This window comes from Pipra filicauda, unplaced genomic scaffold (genome assembly GCF_003945595.2).
Source record: "Pipra filicauda isolate LSUMZ 115617 unplaced genomic scaffold, ASM394559v2 scaffold112_size3218982_pilon, whole genome shotgun sequence".
NCBI classification, from domain to species: Eukaryota; Metazoa; Chordata; class Aves; order Passeriformes; family Pipridae; genus Pipra; species Pipra filicauda.
In genome coordinates this window covers 2,013,920-2,031,722 of record NW_024103574.1, presented here as the reverse complement: position 1 = coordinate 2,031,722, position 17,803 = coordinate 2,013,920, and the positions used below count along the sequence as shown (strand labels likewise).

At 39.1% G+C, this 17,803-nt stretch overlaps 1 protein-coding gene across 4 annotated transcripts in view; it reads left to right on the top strand.

The window, feature by feature from the left end:
• The window catches only part of ABCA4 (ATP binding cassette subfamily A member 4), a 71,790-nt gene that overhangs the window by 7,990 nt on the left and 45,997 nt on the right, over positions 1–17,803 (top strand). For all 4 annotated transcript variants that reach the window (XM_039383207.1, XM_027712183.2, XM_027712174.2 and 1 more), the window contains 9 exons: positions 1,896–1,989; positions 2,502–2,643; positions 4,496–4,635; positions 6,748–6,875; positions 11,208–11,405; positions 13,890–13,979; positions 14,355–14,595; positions 16,014–16,153; positions 17,271–17,387. In XM_039383207.1, coding sequence (XP_039239141.1) covers positions 1,896–1,989; positions 2,502–2,643; positions 4,496–4,635; positions 6,748–6,875; positions 11,208–11,405; positions 13,890–13,979; positions 14,355–14,595; positions 16,014–16,153; positions 17,271–17,387 — 1,290 coding nt within the window. The remainder of the gene's footprint in view (positions 1–1,895; positions 1,990–2,501; positions 2,644–4,495; positions 4,636–6,747; positions 6,876–11,207; positions 11,406–13,889; positions 13,980–14,354; positions 14,596–16,013; positions 16,154–17,270; positions 17,388–17,803) is intronic.

Below are 17,803 nucleotides of genomic sequence, written 5' to 3'. Positions count from 1 at the left end.
TGGATTAAGTGGCTGGTACATTTATCAGCATATAAAAATCACAAATCCCTCAAAGAATCAAATGTGATCTTTGTATGGGCCACATTTCTCTGTGCATGCTGCTGGGATTTCTGGCTATTTCTCTTGTGGTTCTGAAGGCTTATGGGCTGCTTTTTGATACTTCTAGTGAATTCTGAGACACCTATGTGTCCTCAGGAAAAGGTTCACAGGAAAGAATCAGAGGTCTAACAGCACTTGGTCTGTCCTTATTGCATGACACACTGTGTACTAGCTTGAAAGAAAGCTTCCCTTGTGCTTTAGACTTTAATCCTTTCCAAACTAGTTAGCTCAGACAGAAAGGAATTACCAAATTCAAGTCCGAGGATTTTGTATTTCCTGGGGATGAAGAAAGAATCTACATCTGAGCATTAACAAAGATCAACTCTGTAGCAAAGGTGATGACCAGTCTCCCCAGTTCTTGCCCATCTGAGTTTATAGGTGTGTAGTGCTTGTCCCAAACCTCTTACCAAATGGGTGGCAATGGATGTTAATCATACCTTGTGGGCCCTGCTGGGAAGGATCTGTAACACTATGTTCTGAGCTGTGCACAACAGCTGTCAGGTTTTCTTCTCTAATTATTGTGTCATCTGCCCTTTGCTGCTGGTAAGATTCTGTCTGGCTTTAAAAATATCAGGCATGCATAACTTCCTAGGTGGTGGTGGTGGTGGTGGGTGGGTTTTTTGTTATTGTTCTGTTTTAAAAAAGAGAATCTTACCAGAAAAAATAGGGAATTGTTGCCTGGTGTAAAGCTTTCTACCCTTTTGCTGTAAGGATATGTTGTGCTTAACTAAAGCTATTAGACAAAGTTATAGTGATAAAAACAGGACTGCTCAAAAAAACCTGTTCTTAAGTATACTCTTTTGCCCAAAACAATTGTATGTGACCTACCTTGTCTTTGACTCTACTGCTATATGCATTATTGTTCTATTTTTGGTACCTGACTGGGAAGGAGAGAGCAAAAGTAAAGAAGCAAGGAGTGCTTTCCTGTGCATGTGCTACAACCCTGGTTCTGAAGATACTTCGTCCTCACTCTTGTAGGGAGGGGGGAAAAAAAGTCTGGACACAAAAATCCCATTGCTGTTCCTCAGAGCCCAAAGCCTGTATTACAGGATCAAAGGATTGTAGTTTCAAGCCTCTACCAGAACACACAGAGGCAGTAAAACAAACTGAAACACAGGAGTGGAAGAAGCAGACTGAAAACCAGGCAGTACATTGCTCTGTGGTAAAGCAGTGCCCTTGATTTTCTGTCGTGACAGGGGAGCTGGTGACTGTTGTAAGTCTATTGAAAGATCTGGGCAATAAACTGGCCTTTGATGGGATCTTCTATATTATTGAATAAGGTGTTTGATCTTAATGTATACATTTCTACCTGTATTAGGAAATTAATGGTGTTAAAATGAATGATGACAAAAAGAACTAAAAGTAAAGGTCAAAGAATGTTAAGCTTATGCTGAAGTCTTTTACCTTTGGGTAAGCACAGTGCACAGACAGCCTACTAATGAGCCCAGCAGTGTTAAAATGTGGATAAAAAACCCCCACGCTTTCTCTCTTGCATGTAATCCTTCTTGTAGAGTCATCTACTACCTGCTGCCTCTTCTTACCTCAGTCAGGATGCATAGATATTTCTTTAGAGGAGGTAGAGAAGCCACTGAGTTAATGGTAATAGTTTATGGCACTGATGAATCCTCACTCCTTCTGGGTGTCCTTTTCAAATGGTGAAAGAGGCAAAGAATAGCCACGGACACATGCTGCGCTGGGCATTGCTGCTCTGAGAACAGCCTCATCCTGTTAGTCACTTAGTGACTCTATGGTGGTCTATTTGTAAAATTTTTTTTTCTTTTTTTTTTTTTCCCCAGCTTCGTTTTCTAGTGGAGCTTGTCTGGCCTCTGTCGTTATTTTTTGCCCTTGTCTGGCTGAGGAAAGCTAATCCACTGTATCGCCAGCATGAATGTAAGAGCATTTAAGATGTTACAATGACTGGACTTGTTTTAGGTAGTGGCTAGAGTTCTCAGACAGAGATACTGGGACCTACTTGTGGAGTATTGTTCTGGCAAAGGAACAAACTTTAGTTCAAGTAGCTTAGTTATTTATAGCCATATATTGTAAAAATTACCAGTGAGGAGGAAATAAAAAGCTCTAATTTTCCTGTGAGGTGCTTTCTGGTCAGACACACATGAAGTTTCAAGATTCTATCAAGTTTGGGATTTCTGTAATTCTGTTACTGAGAAAGTACTAACTCACTACCTATTGAAAAAAAACCCACATTAGTTCAGAACTCGTTTCTGTTGAAAATAGCCTTATTGCTTATATTGGTGACTTCTTTTTTTTTGGTAAAAAATAAACCTATAGGATTTGTATTACAGTCCTTCTGTAGTGAGCCAACTCATCATGCTATTTAGATTCCCACAGGCTCCATTAGAAAAGACACCTAACAATTTATATTTTGTGTTTCCCTACTCTAGGTCACTTCCCAAACAAGGCAATGCCATCAGCAGGAACGTTGCCATGGTTACATGGCATCTTCTGTAACATGAACAATCCCTGTTTCCACAGCCCAACCCCTGGAGAGGGTCCAGGTGTGGTTTCCAACTACAAAAATTCCATGTAAGCAGAGTTGTATGTGTGAGACTGGGTTGCAGCAATACAAGCCTGCTAGACAGCTGCTGGTAGCCTGCTCTTAGCAACTGTTGAGTGTTCATGGGCATGAATGATGCAAGGAGAAGGGACGGAGTATCCTTAGTCTGCTTAGAAGGGTACCCTTAGTGCACCCAGGAATATTTTAAAGAATAGCTCTATGGTGTGAATGAAAAGGGAAGGGTGAGCATTTAGTAAAACACCAGTGTGCAAACAGTGGAAGACAAAAATGTTCAGTTCTAACAAGTCGGTTTCATGCTAACAATGGCCAGCAAAGTTGAAACAGAACTCATGAGGATGGGTTTGGGCCTTTTGGAGAAAGACTTCAGTTGTATTAGTCTCTAGGGAACACATGTCCATTTAATAAAATCCATCCTTTCCATTGCTGACTGCTTACTGAATGTCTTGGGACAGATCTTTTTGATATAAAAGCATGAAACCCCTAAGCCTTCTTTTCTCATCACTTGAGTCATTTCTTCTGAATGAGAGCTCTAATGAAGTAGCAGCAAAGAAAAACCTGCACTGCCAGTTCTTATGTAGCACTTGTTTTGGCTGTATACTTGTGAGATTAATCAGCACAGTAACCTTCAGTACTCAGCTTGTTAGCAAAGCAGAAGGATGGGAGATTTCCTGACTGTTATTGAAAAAGAGCTGTGGAAGTGTTTTATTGTGTTGTTATAGCTGAGTCATGAAAGACAGCGCAGCAGACAAGGACCCTTAGAGTAAAAACCTGTTAGAATAAATATAAAAAAATGCTCCAAATCTCCCTTTGCGAAGTCCACTTTGGAGCATCCAATCATTAAAATTCATGAGCTAACAATCTCAAGGCCATTGAAGCTCCAGTCATGTGAAAATCTGTGACTTGGGGTTAACTTACTAGCTGACCTTGTTTCCTAGTGAACAGGGTTTAAAATGATCAGCTGAACATTTTTTGTGGGGTACAGTCGATCACGCAGTGAAGCTAAAGGGGTTTGTTTCTTATATATTCTGACTTTTAGGTTACTTGTTACAGAGCAAACTGTCACTTTGTCAGTCAGAGTAAATTCAGTGCATTACAGCGGAAGTAAATACATTGTGTTTTCTGAAAGAATTCGGTCCTTCCTGTTTTCTGTTTCCTCAAGCTAAAATAAGTCATAAGGACTTATACCATTCCATGTATGGAAAAACATAATACTACTAAAGAAATGTAATGGTCTGCCCTGATAATAAGAATTTTCTATACTTGTTCATGAACACAGGACCTGATGGCATCCTTGCATGATCTGCATGTTCTAACCCAGACCCAGTAGGTGAACAGCTGTCTGTGACCATTTGTCACTTGTGTTTTCCTGCCACTCCTAGGAGAAATATTCTGAAGGGACCTAAACACCACGATTACATTGGAGGGAACTGATGTTAGAGGGGGAGGAGGATTCTGTGTCTGAATGATTCCATGTCACTTACCTGGCTGAGCAGGGCTGCATGTGCCCAGAGTGCCCCACTCAACTGCTGGAGCTGAGCCTGGGCTAGAGCGAGAGCAGATTTGCACTGTAACTGTGAGATGCATGCAGTCTGAGGAAGGTCCTGTCTCCCCAGCAAGATCAGCATGGCTAATGTGGGAGAGACCAACCTCCTGCAACACCAGTAACCCTCTTAAACCTTCTGTGGACTTCAAATCTAACTGAATCTCACAGTACCTGAGACTGAGAACAAAATAATTTATTTTTTTCTCATCCCTAACACAGAGAAAGTCAACATTGCCTTTTTTTTTTTTTTTAAATATAAAAGATTCTCAAGAGTCATCAGTCTTAAATTATTGTTTGTACACTATTTCTCCTTTCAGCCTTGCAAGGGTATATAAAGATGCTCAGGAGCTTTTGCTGGAAGGCCCTGAAATCCATGACCTTGGCAGAATCTGGGAAGAACTGATCATTATGACTCAGTTTATGGAAACAATGAGAACTAATCCTGAAAGAATTGCAGGTAATTGTTTTGTCTATATCCTTTAGACTACTTAATTTTTCTCTCTGAGAACTGGATAGTAGTTAAGCTGCAGAGTGGCAACATTATAATATGTTTGACATGTAGCTGTTACTCTGCTTACTGTTAGGGTAAATTAAAACACACTCAGTGTTGTAACACCTGTCATTTAAGAGAAAGGAGAGAGCCAGTCAACTCCATTCTACAATCGTCGTCCTTAAGTAACAGTAGACAAAACTCGAAAACCAAAAGTTTGGATTTCTCACCACCCCAAGTAAAACATGTAGCTGAAGAGATTTCATTATTAATTATTACAGTAGAGGTAGAAGCAGTAAGAAAGCGTCATGGAAGATGCAGAGGAATGGAAAGCTGGGAACATGCCTGAACATATACTAGAAGCATAACCCAGAGAAGTGCTTAGAGGTACATTGTTAGAAGTGTTACCTAAAACAGGTTTGGAACAGTGAAGAAAGAAACACTTTCCCCTTGTTTTGATGATGTGTTTTGAAAGAGAAGGCATTAAAAACATAAAGAAGACTGGAAAAGCAAGTTGACTGCATTAATTTTTATTTAAAACAACCTTCCAAACTCAAAACACAGTCTTGGGGGAAAATAGGAAATGGTATAATAATAAATTTTTTTTTAATAATATTTGGACTTAAAGTACAGAATTTGAAAAGATACCCCTAAAACTAAAGGCATAAAACTGGACTGGCTTTGAGAATTGATATGTCCCATTCTCAAATCCTTTGCCATTTAGCAAATGTCAGAGTTGAGGTTGCTTCTTTTGCTGATTCCTTAAACCAGATCTAACTCTTGAGTCCTCCTTCCTTGTCCCATTCTCCCCTTGCACTGACACATTTGATGTGTTCTTGTGGTGTGTTTTTTCCTCCGGTGATGCCTGGGTGCCAGGAAAGGCATCAGCGAGAATATGAGGGACAGACGCCTACTATTGTTTTCAGTGTTTACTGCTTGAATAAGTACATAGAGGAACAACTGAAGAAGTCCTGCTCAGCCCCTACAACCCTAGGTCAGAATATGCTTATTGCAGATGGAATTGTGGAAGTTAGTTGGCAAACTCTGATAAGACTCTGCTTAACTCACAGAATGGAGGCCCCCAGCAGCACATTTGTGCGTGTTTATGTGGAGATGTCTAAAGCTACATTCCCCATGTCTGTAGGATATGTGCTGTTCCTGGCAGTTTCAATTGCCTGAAGGCTAGAACTAGTGCTTTTCAAGCTTTCTTTACCAGAGTTTCTTGATGCTGTGTGAACTACCTTTTAAAAAGGCTGTAGTAGTCAATGGACACGAGCAGCATTAAGTTCCCAAGCTTTCTCTTGGAGCGTACTGAGGAAGAATTCCCATTGGTATGATTTGTAACATAGACAAGTTAAAAAAGATTGGCACTGTTTAACTTTATGAGCAGCAGGATTTTGAATATTGTTATAGGCAGGATTAGGGAAATTTGGTGGCTTCTTATATGTGTCTAATTTAACAGTGGATAGTCTCATTGGTTTGCCTGAAGATTTGCCAGCTTTTAGTTTAGTAGTTGCTAATCTAGTTTAATATGAAGCAGAAACTACAATTTATGCTTTTCTAAGGAAACTGAGTTTTTTCTCATGGAAGATTCTCAATGGTCACTTCTGCAATGCTAGAGAACAAGATTAACTAGCTAAAATTAGTTGACAGTGAGTGATTAATTAGTGTAAATGCAAAGGTTTGGCTAAAGTTATTTACACAAGGCCTAGAAGGAAGGACACTAACAGCAACAGCGTACTTGAATCTGAACATTTAAAATAAAACATTGCATTGAAAAAAGGCAGACACTTTCAAATGCAGTCAAGGCTGCTTTCAGTGCACCCATTGCTGTGGCTCTAGTCTGAAATACCTTTGAGAGATCAGATATGCCAAGTCAGAACACTCAGCATTTTCTGATTATCATTCCTCAACAAAGGATTAAACTGATTTTGAATTGCAAGAATAATTTTAGACCCTGTTAGTTACTACTAAGTATAAGAGCTAAAGTACATTCTTTTTGCAGGTTTGAGTATGAGTTATTCTTTAACTTCCTTTGTTTGGTGTCTCACTGATCTGTGGATTTCTTTCTTCATCCAGGAAGAGGAATACGAATTCTAGACATTTTGAAAGATGGGGAGACCCTCACCTCCTTCTTGCTGGAAAATGTTGGCCTCTCAGATTTTGTTGTTTTCCAGCTTATTAATGCTCAAGTACGCCCTGAACAGGTGGGTAGAGTTTAACAGTTACCAAGTTGTTACCTGTGAGGAAAGAATCTTATGAGTTGGATGTGCGAAGTAGCCTCAGTGAGAGCCTTGGGCTCAGAGCACCTAATGTCTTATGGGTTGTTTGTACAACTTCTCCCTCTGTTTTTTGTGAATCTAGAAGAAGAGATGTTTGTTTTGTCTTTTTAAAAGCATTTTGAATATGCATTAAATGTACATATTTGTTCAGTGCTGTTGTTCCTTCCAAATAATGAGCATCAAGAAACGATACTGCCACGCAATGCATCCATTCCCATGACTGAAGACTTGACTCAAAAGCATGAGGAATCCTTTTGAGACAGTAGTCCTGATGAATAGCCAGAGAGAATTTTTGGAGGTTTTTAATTTATTATTTAAATTCTCTGCCCCAATGTCCACAGAGTAATATGGTGGCTTTTTGGCATTGTCTCACATCATGAATAGGTGCCAGTGGAGAAACAGATCCACTTTCGTAGGTTCTGATTGAATAATAGATCTGCTCAGAAAATTCAGAGTGAAAACTGCAAGTCAAATCCCTCCTGAAGCAGCAAAGCAGAGGACCGTTTGACCAAGTCCAGGCTGTTTTTGCCTCTGCATGTACTGGTGGCTGGGAGCTCTGTGAGGAATGCTGTATTAATGAATGAATGTTGCTGAATCGGAGTTCTGAAACAATTTCTACACTGCCGTAGTGTGTGGGTGGAAGCAAGTGAATAACTGAGGCCGAAAGACACAATTTGTCTTTTTCACTGCCACATAAAACACAAATGCTGGAACTGTGTGTGGCCAGAAAGAGGGAGGGCATTCATGCACTTGCATGCACTTCCTTTTTTGCATCACAAATTCCAGCTGGTGTGACCAGTAGTCAGATTACTTATCTGCTGTATTCTTGATGAATACCAGGGAAGCCTGCCCCTCTCCTCACTTCATCGTGAAGCAATACCACAAGATCATACCAAAGCCAGTGTCAATTGATACATCCTACTTATTTTCACACCTCCATATCAGCTGAGATGGTGAAAATTTGCTTCCTTGCTGCTTGTGACAAGAAGAATATATACAGATATCCTGCTGGGCTTCTCTTTCCCTTTTTGTCCCTAACCTTTTCTTCACCAGAGATCTGCTGTGTCAGGAGAACTGAGTGCTGCTGTATTAGTTTCTATTAGTTCCCCAGTGCCATTAATTCATCTACTGTTAAAACCTCTGCTTACAAGTGTATGCAGGACTGAAGTTTTCAACACCACCACTGAAAGTATGATTGAAACCTGCTGATGTCCTGCTGTATTTTCTATGCTGATGCAGAAAGAGATGTAGTTCTCTTTATGCTGGAAATTAAAGAAATCTGAACATTGGTTAGAGAGGAAGCTGGAGGAGATCTCAAGTTAAATACCACTTTTGCTGTCCTCCATACAGTTTTCTTGATAGCAGTAATCTCAAGGATACAACATCATCTCACCAGAGCTGATTTACAGCTGTGAGGGAAGAAAGTGCTGTGAATAATTCCTCCAGGGGAAACCGATGCAGAAAAACTAATCTCATAATTTTCAAGAGATGACAAGAGAATTATTTTCAATGGGAATTGAACACTTTATTTCATGTGGGAGACAAATTGCTTAGTACCTGTAGGGACCTTCTTGATAGGCAAGTTTCTTGGGCTGGACTTACATATGGTTGAGGTAGAAGTTGCAGAGCTGTAACTACACTCTAGATCTATGGTTGTCTTAATCCTCAACCATGATGGTTCACCTCTAGTTCTTTGTGCTGCTCTGCCCTCTGTTTGCTTGCATATTGCTGTACACGCTTTCCCCCTTGCTCTGATGGCACAGAGCTGATCAAACTGAAAGCAACTTGTTTACAAAAGCCTGACTGTTGCCAACAGCTGGCTGCAGATCTAGGTCTGAGCTGCCTGGGAGTCAGGAAATGACACACAGAGCTGAAAGCTAAACCTGATCAAACAGCCAACTAGCTGAAAAAATAATTTGGACTTCATCTTGCCAGCTTCGGCCAAACAGTGACACATTGATTAAAAAAAAAAAAGTATTGAAGTTTCCCTCTGAGGGCCTACTTTTTTGAGTCATTCTAAGATAAGGATAAGAGACTGATGTTAAAACACAATAAGTTCAGGAAAGATTGGCAGCAGCCCACCCTACCGGAAAAATTGGAAGGGCGGAGGTTTGATGTTTTTCTAATCCCATCTGTTCGTGAACATTCTTGAAATGCAGTTACAGTTTGTAAATAACCTTTCTTTTTTTTTTTTTTTAAATATGTTTATCCTTCTCAATGATGTTAATGTCACTGTTTCCTCATTTCACAAGTCAAAGCAAGGCTCCCGGGCTGCCTCCATGTGCAGCCCCGTTTCATTGCAGTTCACCCTGCATGATGAGGACCATGACAGAAGAGGCATATATGGCTGAAAAATGCCCTTCTTATCACACACGGCCCCAGGACATAAGAGGCTGAACAAATAAGCAAATTCTTTCACTGGCATAAATTCAGTTAATTCAAATTCAAATGTTCCAGTTTGAGGGAGGGCAGGAGTGTTTGGTTTTGAAGGTTTTTAGCAAGACAAACTGTATCTGTCAGCTGCATTCCCTCTTTTGCATTCTGCCTCTCTCCAGGCTCTCTCTCATGTTAACAATGCCTTTATGTGAGTACAGCTGTAGTGATGATAGTGCCTCTCAGACACTTTCGCTAGAAATCCACATCCCTTTTTTGCATCATAATTCCAATACATAATCTGTGTGTAACTCAGGTGTCTTTCTTGTTTTCTTTTTTTTTTTTTTTCCCCCCAACTGCAGCTCCATAAGCTGGAACTCAGGGCAGTCATGGCAGACAAAATATAATGTTGTACCAGACCTCTCCGCCTTTTCTATTCTGGATGCTGACTTTCCACAGCCACACTTGCACTTTTGTGATAGCTTCTGACAGATAAAGCACTTAATGAATAACTCCTCAAGCTTGAACCTACTCTCCAAAGCAACTGAATTAAGTTTTTTCTCATTCCTTTGTGTGTTTAAATAGTCTCTTTACAGGCACCACCAAACAAGTCTCAGCTGCTAACTATAGGACATTTGCAGATAGAAAATTTTGATAATGTTCAGAATCTCTTAGATGAACTTTCTAATTTGCTTAAATAAGAAACAAATATGTGCTTATATCTGACCTGGTATGGGTGTGGTATGTTTGTTTTGATCCATATGTCTTAGAGATTGGAATACTCAGCAGATTGTTTTTCTAAAGAAAGTTATATTCTGGGTAGATTTTGACAATATCTTTTTCCATGCAGCTTATTAAATTCATTTAGCCTAATGATATTGTGTCAGTGCATAGTTCTCATTTGTCTGAAGGTCTGTGTTTGTCTCAAACACAGTAGGCATTTACAGCCATCAAAGTGTTCTGAGCTTTTTTCCTTAAAATTTTTACTGTGAAAGGAGATGGAGACAGGATGGGAACATTAGCTCAGGAGCAATTTCCAGTGCTACTTTTTATTATATTGCCATATATTCTGTCCATTATAAAATAAGTGGAACTTATTTTAGTAGACTACCAAGAGCATTCCATAACAACAGTGTAAATCCCAAGTATATCTGATTTCTCTGGAGTTATTCTGCATTTACATTCGTTTAACAATAAACTAATCTGTTGCCAGTGGTTGAACACTAAAGATAAAAATTGGAGCTTTTTCTGTTCCATGTTTATATTAGAAGTGGTAATCAGTAGATGTGTGTGATTTAATGTAAAATGGCTTTGTAAATCCTGGCTGTATGCTGTGCACAGTGACAATGAATAATGGCTGTGGGGAAGCATTGCGGTGGAATAGTCATCACTATGAAATAAAATGCTGAGGGAAATCAAGCTTGAGATTCAGTGGAATTGGCCCTTTTTTTTTTTTTACACAATTGACAGCAAAGACATAACCAACCTAAACACAAACGGTAGTGATGTAGCACCATTGGTTAGTACTGGGAAAATAATTTCAAGCAAGCTGTAGCTCTCCCTCCTTAGCCACAAGAATGGGTGGCATGACTTCATGTGTGCTTAGATGACAGAGGAAGGGAAGACAACTCACAAGAACTTTTGTAATGGAAGGAAGAATCACTAATGAGAGAAGGAAAAATGTGACTGAAGGCGAGGTGATCTAGCATAATATCAAGTGGAAGTGATTCAAGAGTTGATGCTCCAGCTGACCACATATTTCTACCGTTCATTAAAATATTATCAGGGACTGGTATCAAGGTGCCCGCTTGTGATAAGTTATAATTGTTTCTGAGGAGCATGAAGGTTTCACAACAGTAAATGAAACATTGGTTTTGGTTGCAGTTTGCCTATGGTGTCCCTAACTTGACTCTGAAGGACATTGCTTGCAGTGAGGTGCTCCTGGACCGCTTTATTATCTTCAGCAGCCGAAGAGGTCTCCCTTCTGTACACAAGGCCATGTGTGCTTTGTCCCAGGAAAGTCTACAGAGAGTAGAAGATGCCTTGTATGCAAACGTTGATTTCTTTAAGTTATTTCAGCTGGTAAGTATTAACATAATCATCCTGCCTTATGTTGTAATTTATTTTGGTTGATATTTCGCTGCCCTTCAAGAACTTTTGGTAATACGTCACCGATTTTCCAAGTGGTCTTTGTTTATTTAGCCCTGCAAATGTAAGGATATGGATGTGGGATAATTAACCTACCATCAGCAGGACACTAGGCAGTTCTGAGTATACTTTGGGATGAAACAGATGAAATTCACAGTAGAGCAGAACTAAGAGACTGAAATGCAATCTTAAAATCAAAGTTTGTGTGGAACTTATCTGGTCTTTCCATCTGTGTAGCAAAACAGTGTATAGCAAGACCAAGGGATGTTGCTGAGGGTTCTGAAAATACCCCGTACAACCCATTCTATCTTTGTTCCATCCAGCGTGACAGAATTTTATGCTGCAGTCAAAGCCGTGATGCAGCTTGAGTTGACATAGTCATGTGAGCTTTTTCAGTAAAAAGAGGTGAAACAAACTGGGAAGTTGTACTGGCTTTCATCACTCTATTGAAGCTTTTCCTCACCTCTGTTCATTTTCATTGCCCTTCTTTGTGTTATAACCACATCTGCAAACTTGGTTTACTATGGAGATATTATGCCATTTTATATATATAAATAAACATTGATATATTTACTTTAAATATATAATAACATATAAATTGTATATATATATATAATGGCATATTGGTGGGGTTTTTTTTTCTTCCTTTACTTCTGTGTTCTTTTCCTGATATTTTTCTGATATTTCATTTGTATTCTGCACACTGATGTGGTGCCTTCAGGCCACTATTCATAAAGACTCCAGAGTCTCTTGCCTTATGATGTGTATACATCTTTCATGTCCGTTTTCTCTAAGATCATGCTTTTCCTTTTTCAACACAGAATTTAATTTGCTGTTTTTCAGCTTGTAATTTAGGGTCATGAAACCAATACATTGTCAGTTTGCCGTATAGAACCAGGCAGGATATATAAACAACTGCTAAAGTTGCATAGGAAGTATTGATTGGACTTTTCTACCACAGCAGTGTAGCATCATCATTAATTTAACATGGATTTTATTCAGCTCTGAGTTGCTCAGAACTGAGAACAGAATATGCCAGAAGCTTTAATTGACACACCAGCAAGTCACTGATTATTGTAGCACTGATGGTCAGTCATTGTGCCCATGTGATTTTACCAATCCTGATAAGAATCTGTGGTGAGCTTCTTAAAGCTGCTGTTTTCCATTTCTAAAAATATACTCTTATATTTTCATAAATTTGATTCTTGCAGAAGTAGCAGAGAATTAATGCTACAGTACTTCTAAGATAGCTTTATGTGAATATGCACACTATGCTACCCAGCTATTTTACAGGTTTTTACAATACCTGTTCCTCACAGTTTCAAAAAGGCCAGGTTATGGCAAGTGCTTCAAGAACCGTGTATTGCAGAGACTGTTTCCCCTTAGGGGACAAGAAAAGTATATTTTTAAGCACTGTATGTGTATAGTTCCTGCCAGAAGTGCAAGTGACAGATCAGAACGTGCTAACATAAGCTTTCCATAAAAACTCTTGCCTCTGTGACTCCCTGCCAGGTCCCTACACAGTGCAACTGTCCTCTGCTTTCTTAACCACCTACTGACTGAAGGGAATGGCAGGCAATCAGTAGGGTGTATAGCTGGGCAGTTTTGGGGAAGGCTTTTTAGGGGCTTGTCTCATAAATATTACAGTCTAGCTGTCTGCAAGTCCAGCCTTATATTTTTTTTTTTGTAATAGCAGAAGAGATATATATGCCTGAGAAAGCCTCAAAAGTACTATCTCCAAATGCATATGTGATTCTTTAGACAGCTGACAAAGAAGGATGCAGTGATACAAACAAAGTGCTATATGACAAGCACACCATGTTGTCACCTGTTTCTTTTAAGCCATTAATACCTAAAGTGTTAACTTCTGCTGGAAAGGCAATTTGGTCAGTCTGCAGGAGCTGGGAAAGCAATGGTTTCTGTCAGGTCTGACAGTGAGGACTAGACTGTCTCCAAAATCAGCAAATATCTGAAGTATAAAGTACTCCAAGTTATTTACCTCCATGGCAAATGGGGACTTCTGTATCACAACCTTTGCTAAATTTGGAAGTTACTGAGAGTCTGTAGATCTCACTGGAAGAGTAGCCTCTGTGAGAAGCAAATTCTCAGAAATCCCAGTTCCTGCGTTCCTCCTCCATTTTTTCACCTTTTGGTATGTTGGGCTTAAATGAACAAAACAAAATCCCAAGCTATATTTTTAGTGGACTATGATTTTTTCAACCTTGTATTAGAAAAAACACACAGGCTACTGTGTGAGTCTGCACATGGGTACTGGATTTGTGGCCCCACAAGATACTGTTCCAAATAACTCAAAGTATTTGAGCTAAAGAGATGCCATCTGGATCTTCTTCTTACTGTAATGGCTGTTGTCATGTAGAAACTAAACAAAAATCATCTGTATTTCTTATGTATTCACAGCTTCCCACTGTGTTGGACAGAAACTCACCAGGTGCTGACCTGAGGGCCTGGGGGAGGGTGCTGTCTAATGTCTCCCACGCGGTGCAAAAGGTAAGTGGTCTAATAATAGATGACTTTTCTGCATAGCACATAGTCCTTGTTTTCCTTTGTTCTTTTTATGTTCCAGTTACCTCCTTTACCAGAAGGAAAAGAGATTTGTTTGGAAGAGCTGATTCCTTAAAAAATTAGTCTCTTATTACAGAATAAATGTAGACATAAGCATTGGCAATTATGAAGTGTATTCTTTTCTTCAGAAAAGATATGAAAGAACAAAAACTGAATATGATGCCAGTGACCAGGACAGAGGAGATAAAAGGATGTGGTTCTGACTGCATCTGTGCTTCACTGTCTGGGCACAACTGGGACCTCAGCAGATAATTAACCTCCTTTGAGGGTTGCAATTAACAAAGTCTTGTCTTACTGCAGCTGGCCAGGAAGCCAAGTGTTCAGGACCTTTTGATGGCCCTGCAACCATTGCTACAAGCCGGAAGGCCAGAATCCTTAGGCCAGTTGTTGAGTTCCCTGTCGGATCTTTTCTGTGGCTACCCAGAAGGAGGTGGATCCAGAGTGCTTTCCTTCAACTGGTATGAAGATAACAACTACAAAGCTTTCCTGGGGATTGACTCATCAAGGAAGAAATCCAGTTATCTTTATGATAATACAACCAGTAAGTTTTTCCACCATACCATTAAGAGACTGTAGAGAGGTGCAACTTTCGTTAGAGTACCACTGTTCCTTTTATAAAATAACATTTTTAAGCAGTTGATTCAGGAAATTAGAGAGAGGTGAAATGGTTTTACTTGATACTTCATAGCTGGAAGGAGAGAAGCCCAGAAATATGCATTTGCTTTTAATATGGAGGCATAAATATAGTCATCATCGTAATTAAAGACAGTCCCTCTACTTTATCTTCTATTATATGCTACTGATACAACTAAGAAAAAGATGCCTCTGAAGAAGATTTAGGAAAAGACAATGCTGCATTCTGGAACTACTGTTCTCCAAAATATTTTTTCTAAATTCTACTTTTTTCTTTTAACTTGTTTGATGGCCTGGAGCACAGGAATTTAAAAATCTCTCTTTTAAAATAATACTCCATTTGATATAGGGTGGCTGTTCTCTTCCTGCGTAGAAGTACATATATTTTGTAGCAAAAATATTCTACAGGATGATTACATTTTACATAGAAAATATTTCAGCTTTGATTTCCTCACTTCTTACTACAGTGATAAGAGAGAACGCAAAGATGAACCAGTTTTTTTACCTTTTGTTATTTTATCTTTTTACTATGTCGTTTTCCATTTGCCATTTAGTTTTTCTCTACACTGAGCTCACCAGCAATTTTTTCTGTACTACCATCCATGTTATAGCTGGCAGTATATTTCTGTGTCCCTTCTGCTGTGGTACATATGTTACACAGTCATGAAGTACAGATGAGCACTTTGCTTATAAAGAGACTCCTACCTTTCCCTGTTTGTGTTGATACTTGGCTCTACTTTTGTCTGAACCTTTAAAAGACCTGTAAAGGCCGGGTACTTCATTTCTTCACCAAGGAACAAAATAATTGCATGTTATCCAAGTAAACTAATTACTTCATAGTCCAGGAGTAAGATAAAAATATTTACACTAAAATGTTTAATTCTAAATTATTGTAGGATCCAATTCTGAACTGTTCCAGAGTTCAACATCCAAGCCTGCTGGATCCACTTTGTATCAGTATCAACTACAATACAAAGGAGCTAAGTCATTAGAAGTCAAACAATTAAAGCTCCAAATTGCTCAGTGAGTTTTGAACTGTCTGGTTTCCTTCCATTTGAAATACCAAATAAATGACAGCAACTTTCAAATGGTTATTTATGTTTGCCTTCCAATTTCCATAGTGTGTACTTTACAACTCCAACAGCTACTTAATAGTCTTTTCTATCTATTCAGATGTTGTACTTCTACACTGCAGAATGTGCTTTAACCCATTCAGATTCAAAATGCTTTAAACTGTCTGTATTGCCAATAAAAACCCGGCAGGATGTTATATATAGTAGGATTTGAGTAAGGTTACATAAAGACTGTGTTTCTTTCTGTCTTTAGCACCCTTTTGTAATGCATTGATCCAGAACTTGGAATCAAACCCTTTAACCAAAATAGCCTGGAGTGCTGTGAAGCCCCTGCTGATGGGAAAAATTCTCTTTGCTCCTGATTCACCTTCTGTACGGCAAATCCTAAAAAATGTAAGAAGTTTTGAAATGCGAAAGTGTGTATTTCTAAAAAATTGCATCCTAAAACACCTTTTGAAAAACTGACCCAGATACCTCAGTCTAATCAGATTTTCTTCTCAGAACTCCTTTTTTTCTGATGGCAATCAGAGGAAGGACAGTTACTCTTTGTTTAAAAAACAGGAGACAGATCTTCACTGACTCATCCCATCTTGGTCCATGCTACATGCTTTTTCCAGCTTACTCAAGCAGCCTTTTGTTGGTATGATTCCGTATTTACAGTAGTAAAAATAGTAATATTTATATTTATTTTACAGAGGTAGGAAAATGAACAGCTCTGTGCCAGTAAATATTTAAATGGGGCAGCTGTGAGGCTTGGACAGACTCATTGAGACCTAACACTGGGAGACTGCAAATCAATAACAACATCATAGTTTAGTATTATATCTGTTGAAATGATAAATAATTTTCACTTAATGAAAATAGGATGGAGCCTGGACTCTTCAGTGAAATGCTTGAAGTTGGGTGAAATGAATCCGAGCAGTTAAATCAAGGTCACATGTGACCTAGGTTTTGGCCACCTCATAACCAGCAATTCACTTACTCTCATCTATACAAGGCACAGAACTGCTGCTTATAATTCACACAGGAGAACATCAGATTTACAGCAGCCCAACATTTCAGCTCTGAACTAGTATCTTAACTATGGGAGTACCTTTCTTCTGCAGTTGCCTCCCATTCCTACCCACATCACCTTTCTTTTTATTTCTTCATGGAGAGAAATAATCCAGGGGAAAAAGAAAGGAATAAATAATTCTACCTAAAATCTGAGTATTTAAAGGAATTAAAGTTAACTAGGATTAATGTGCACTTGTTTTTTCCATTACATATACAACATAATTTTATCCTAAGTGACTTTGATTCTGGTTGGATTTTACAGGTTGTTTTTCTGAGGATTATTAACATTTCTGCTATTTTAACATTTTTATTTAGTTTTGAAGGTAAAAACTACAGCATTTGTAAATTATGGGTTTCCTGTAATTTACTGTCACTGAATCCTGGATGGATCATAAGTTCTGTTTGTTTATCTCCTTAGACTTCTAACACTCTTCTCTGCTGTTTTTTTCATCAGGCAAACACCACTTTTGAGGAACTGGAACGCATCAGACTGTTGACCAAAGCTTGGGAAGAAATAGGACCTCAGCTGTGGTACTTCTTTCAAAACAGCCTGCAAATGAACATGATCCGTGTATGTTATAACTTAGCAGGGATCCTCAGTAAGAGCAGCCTTTCACCATCCTTTATTTTTACTGGTGGAAAAGACAATTAATTAGAAAGGTTTGGCTGGAAGCACAGCCTTTGCAGCAAGGAATCTGTGGCCTTCGAAGCTGTAGGCTTGGTTACTGAGCTTGGTTTGAAGGCAAGTCATAGATGCATTAGACCATCTCTGTGACCAGACCTCAGATCTGAGCAGTCAAGAGTCTGGCTAATGACTTCTTAATAGAGGCAGCAACCGCTGCTTCCTCACCTCTCCAAAATGTTCTTCAAGAACAAACAACTTGATTTTCTTGGATTCGGTACAGGCAAAGAAGGCAGTAGGACCATACTTTTGCTGGGCCAACAGTTTACTACTTTGGGAAATTGCTTATTTCCTCATCTCTTAGA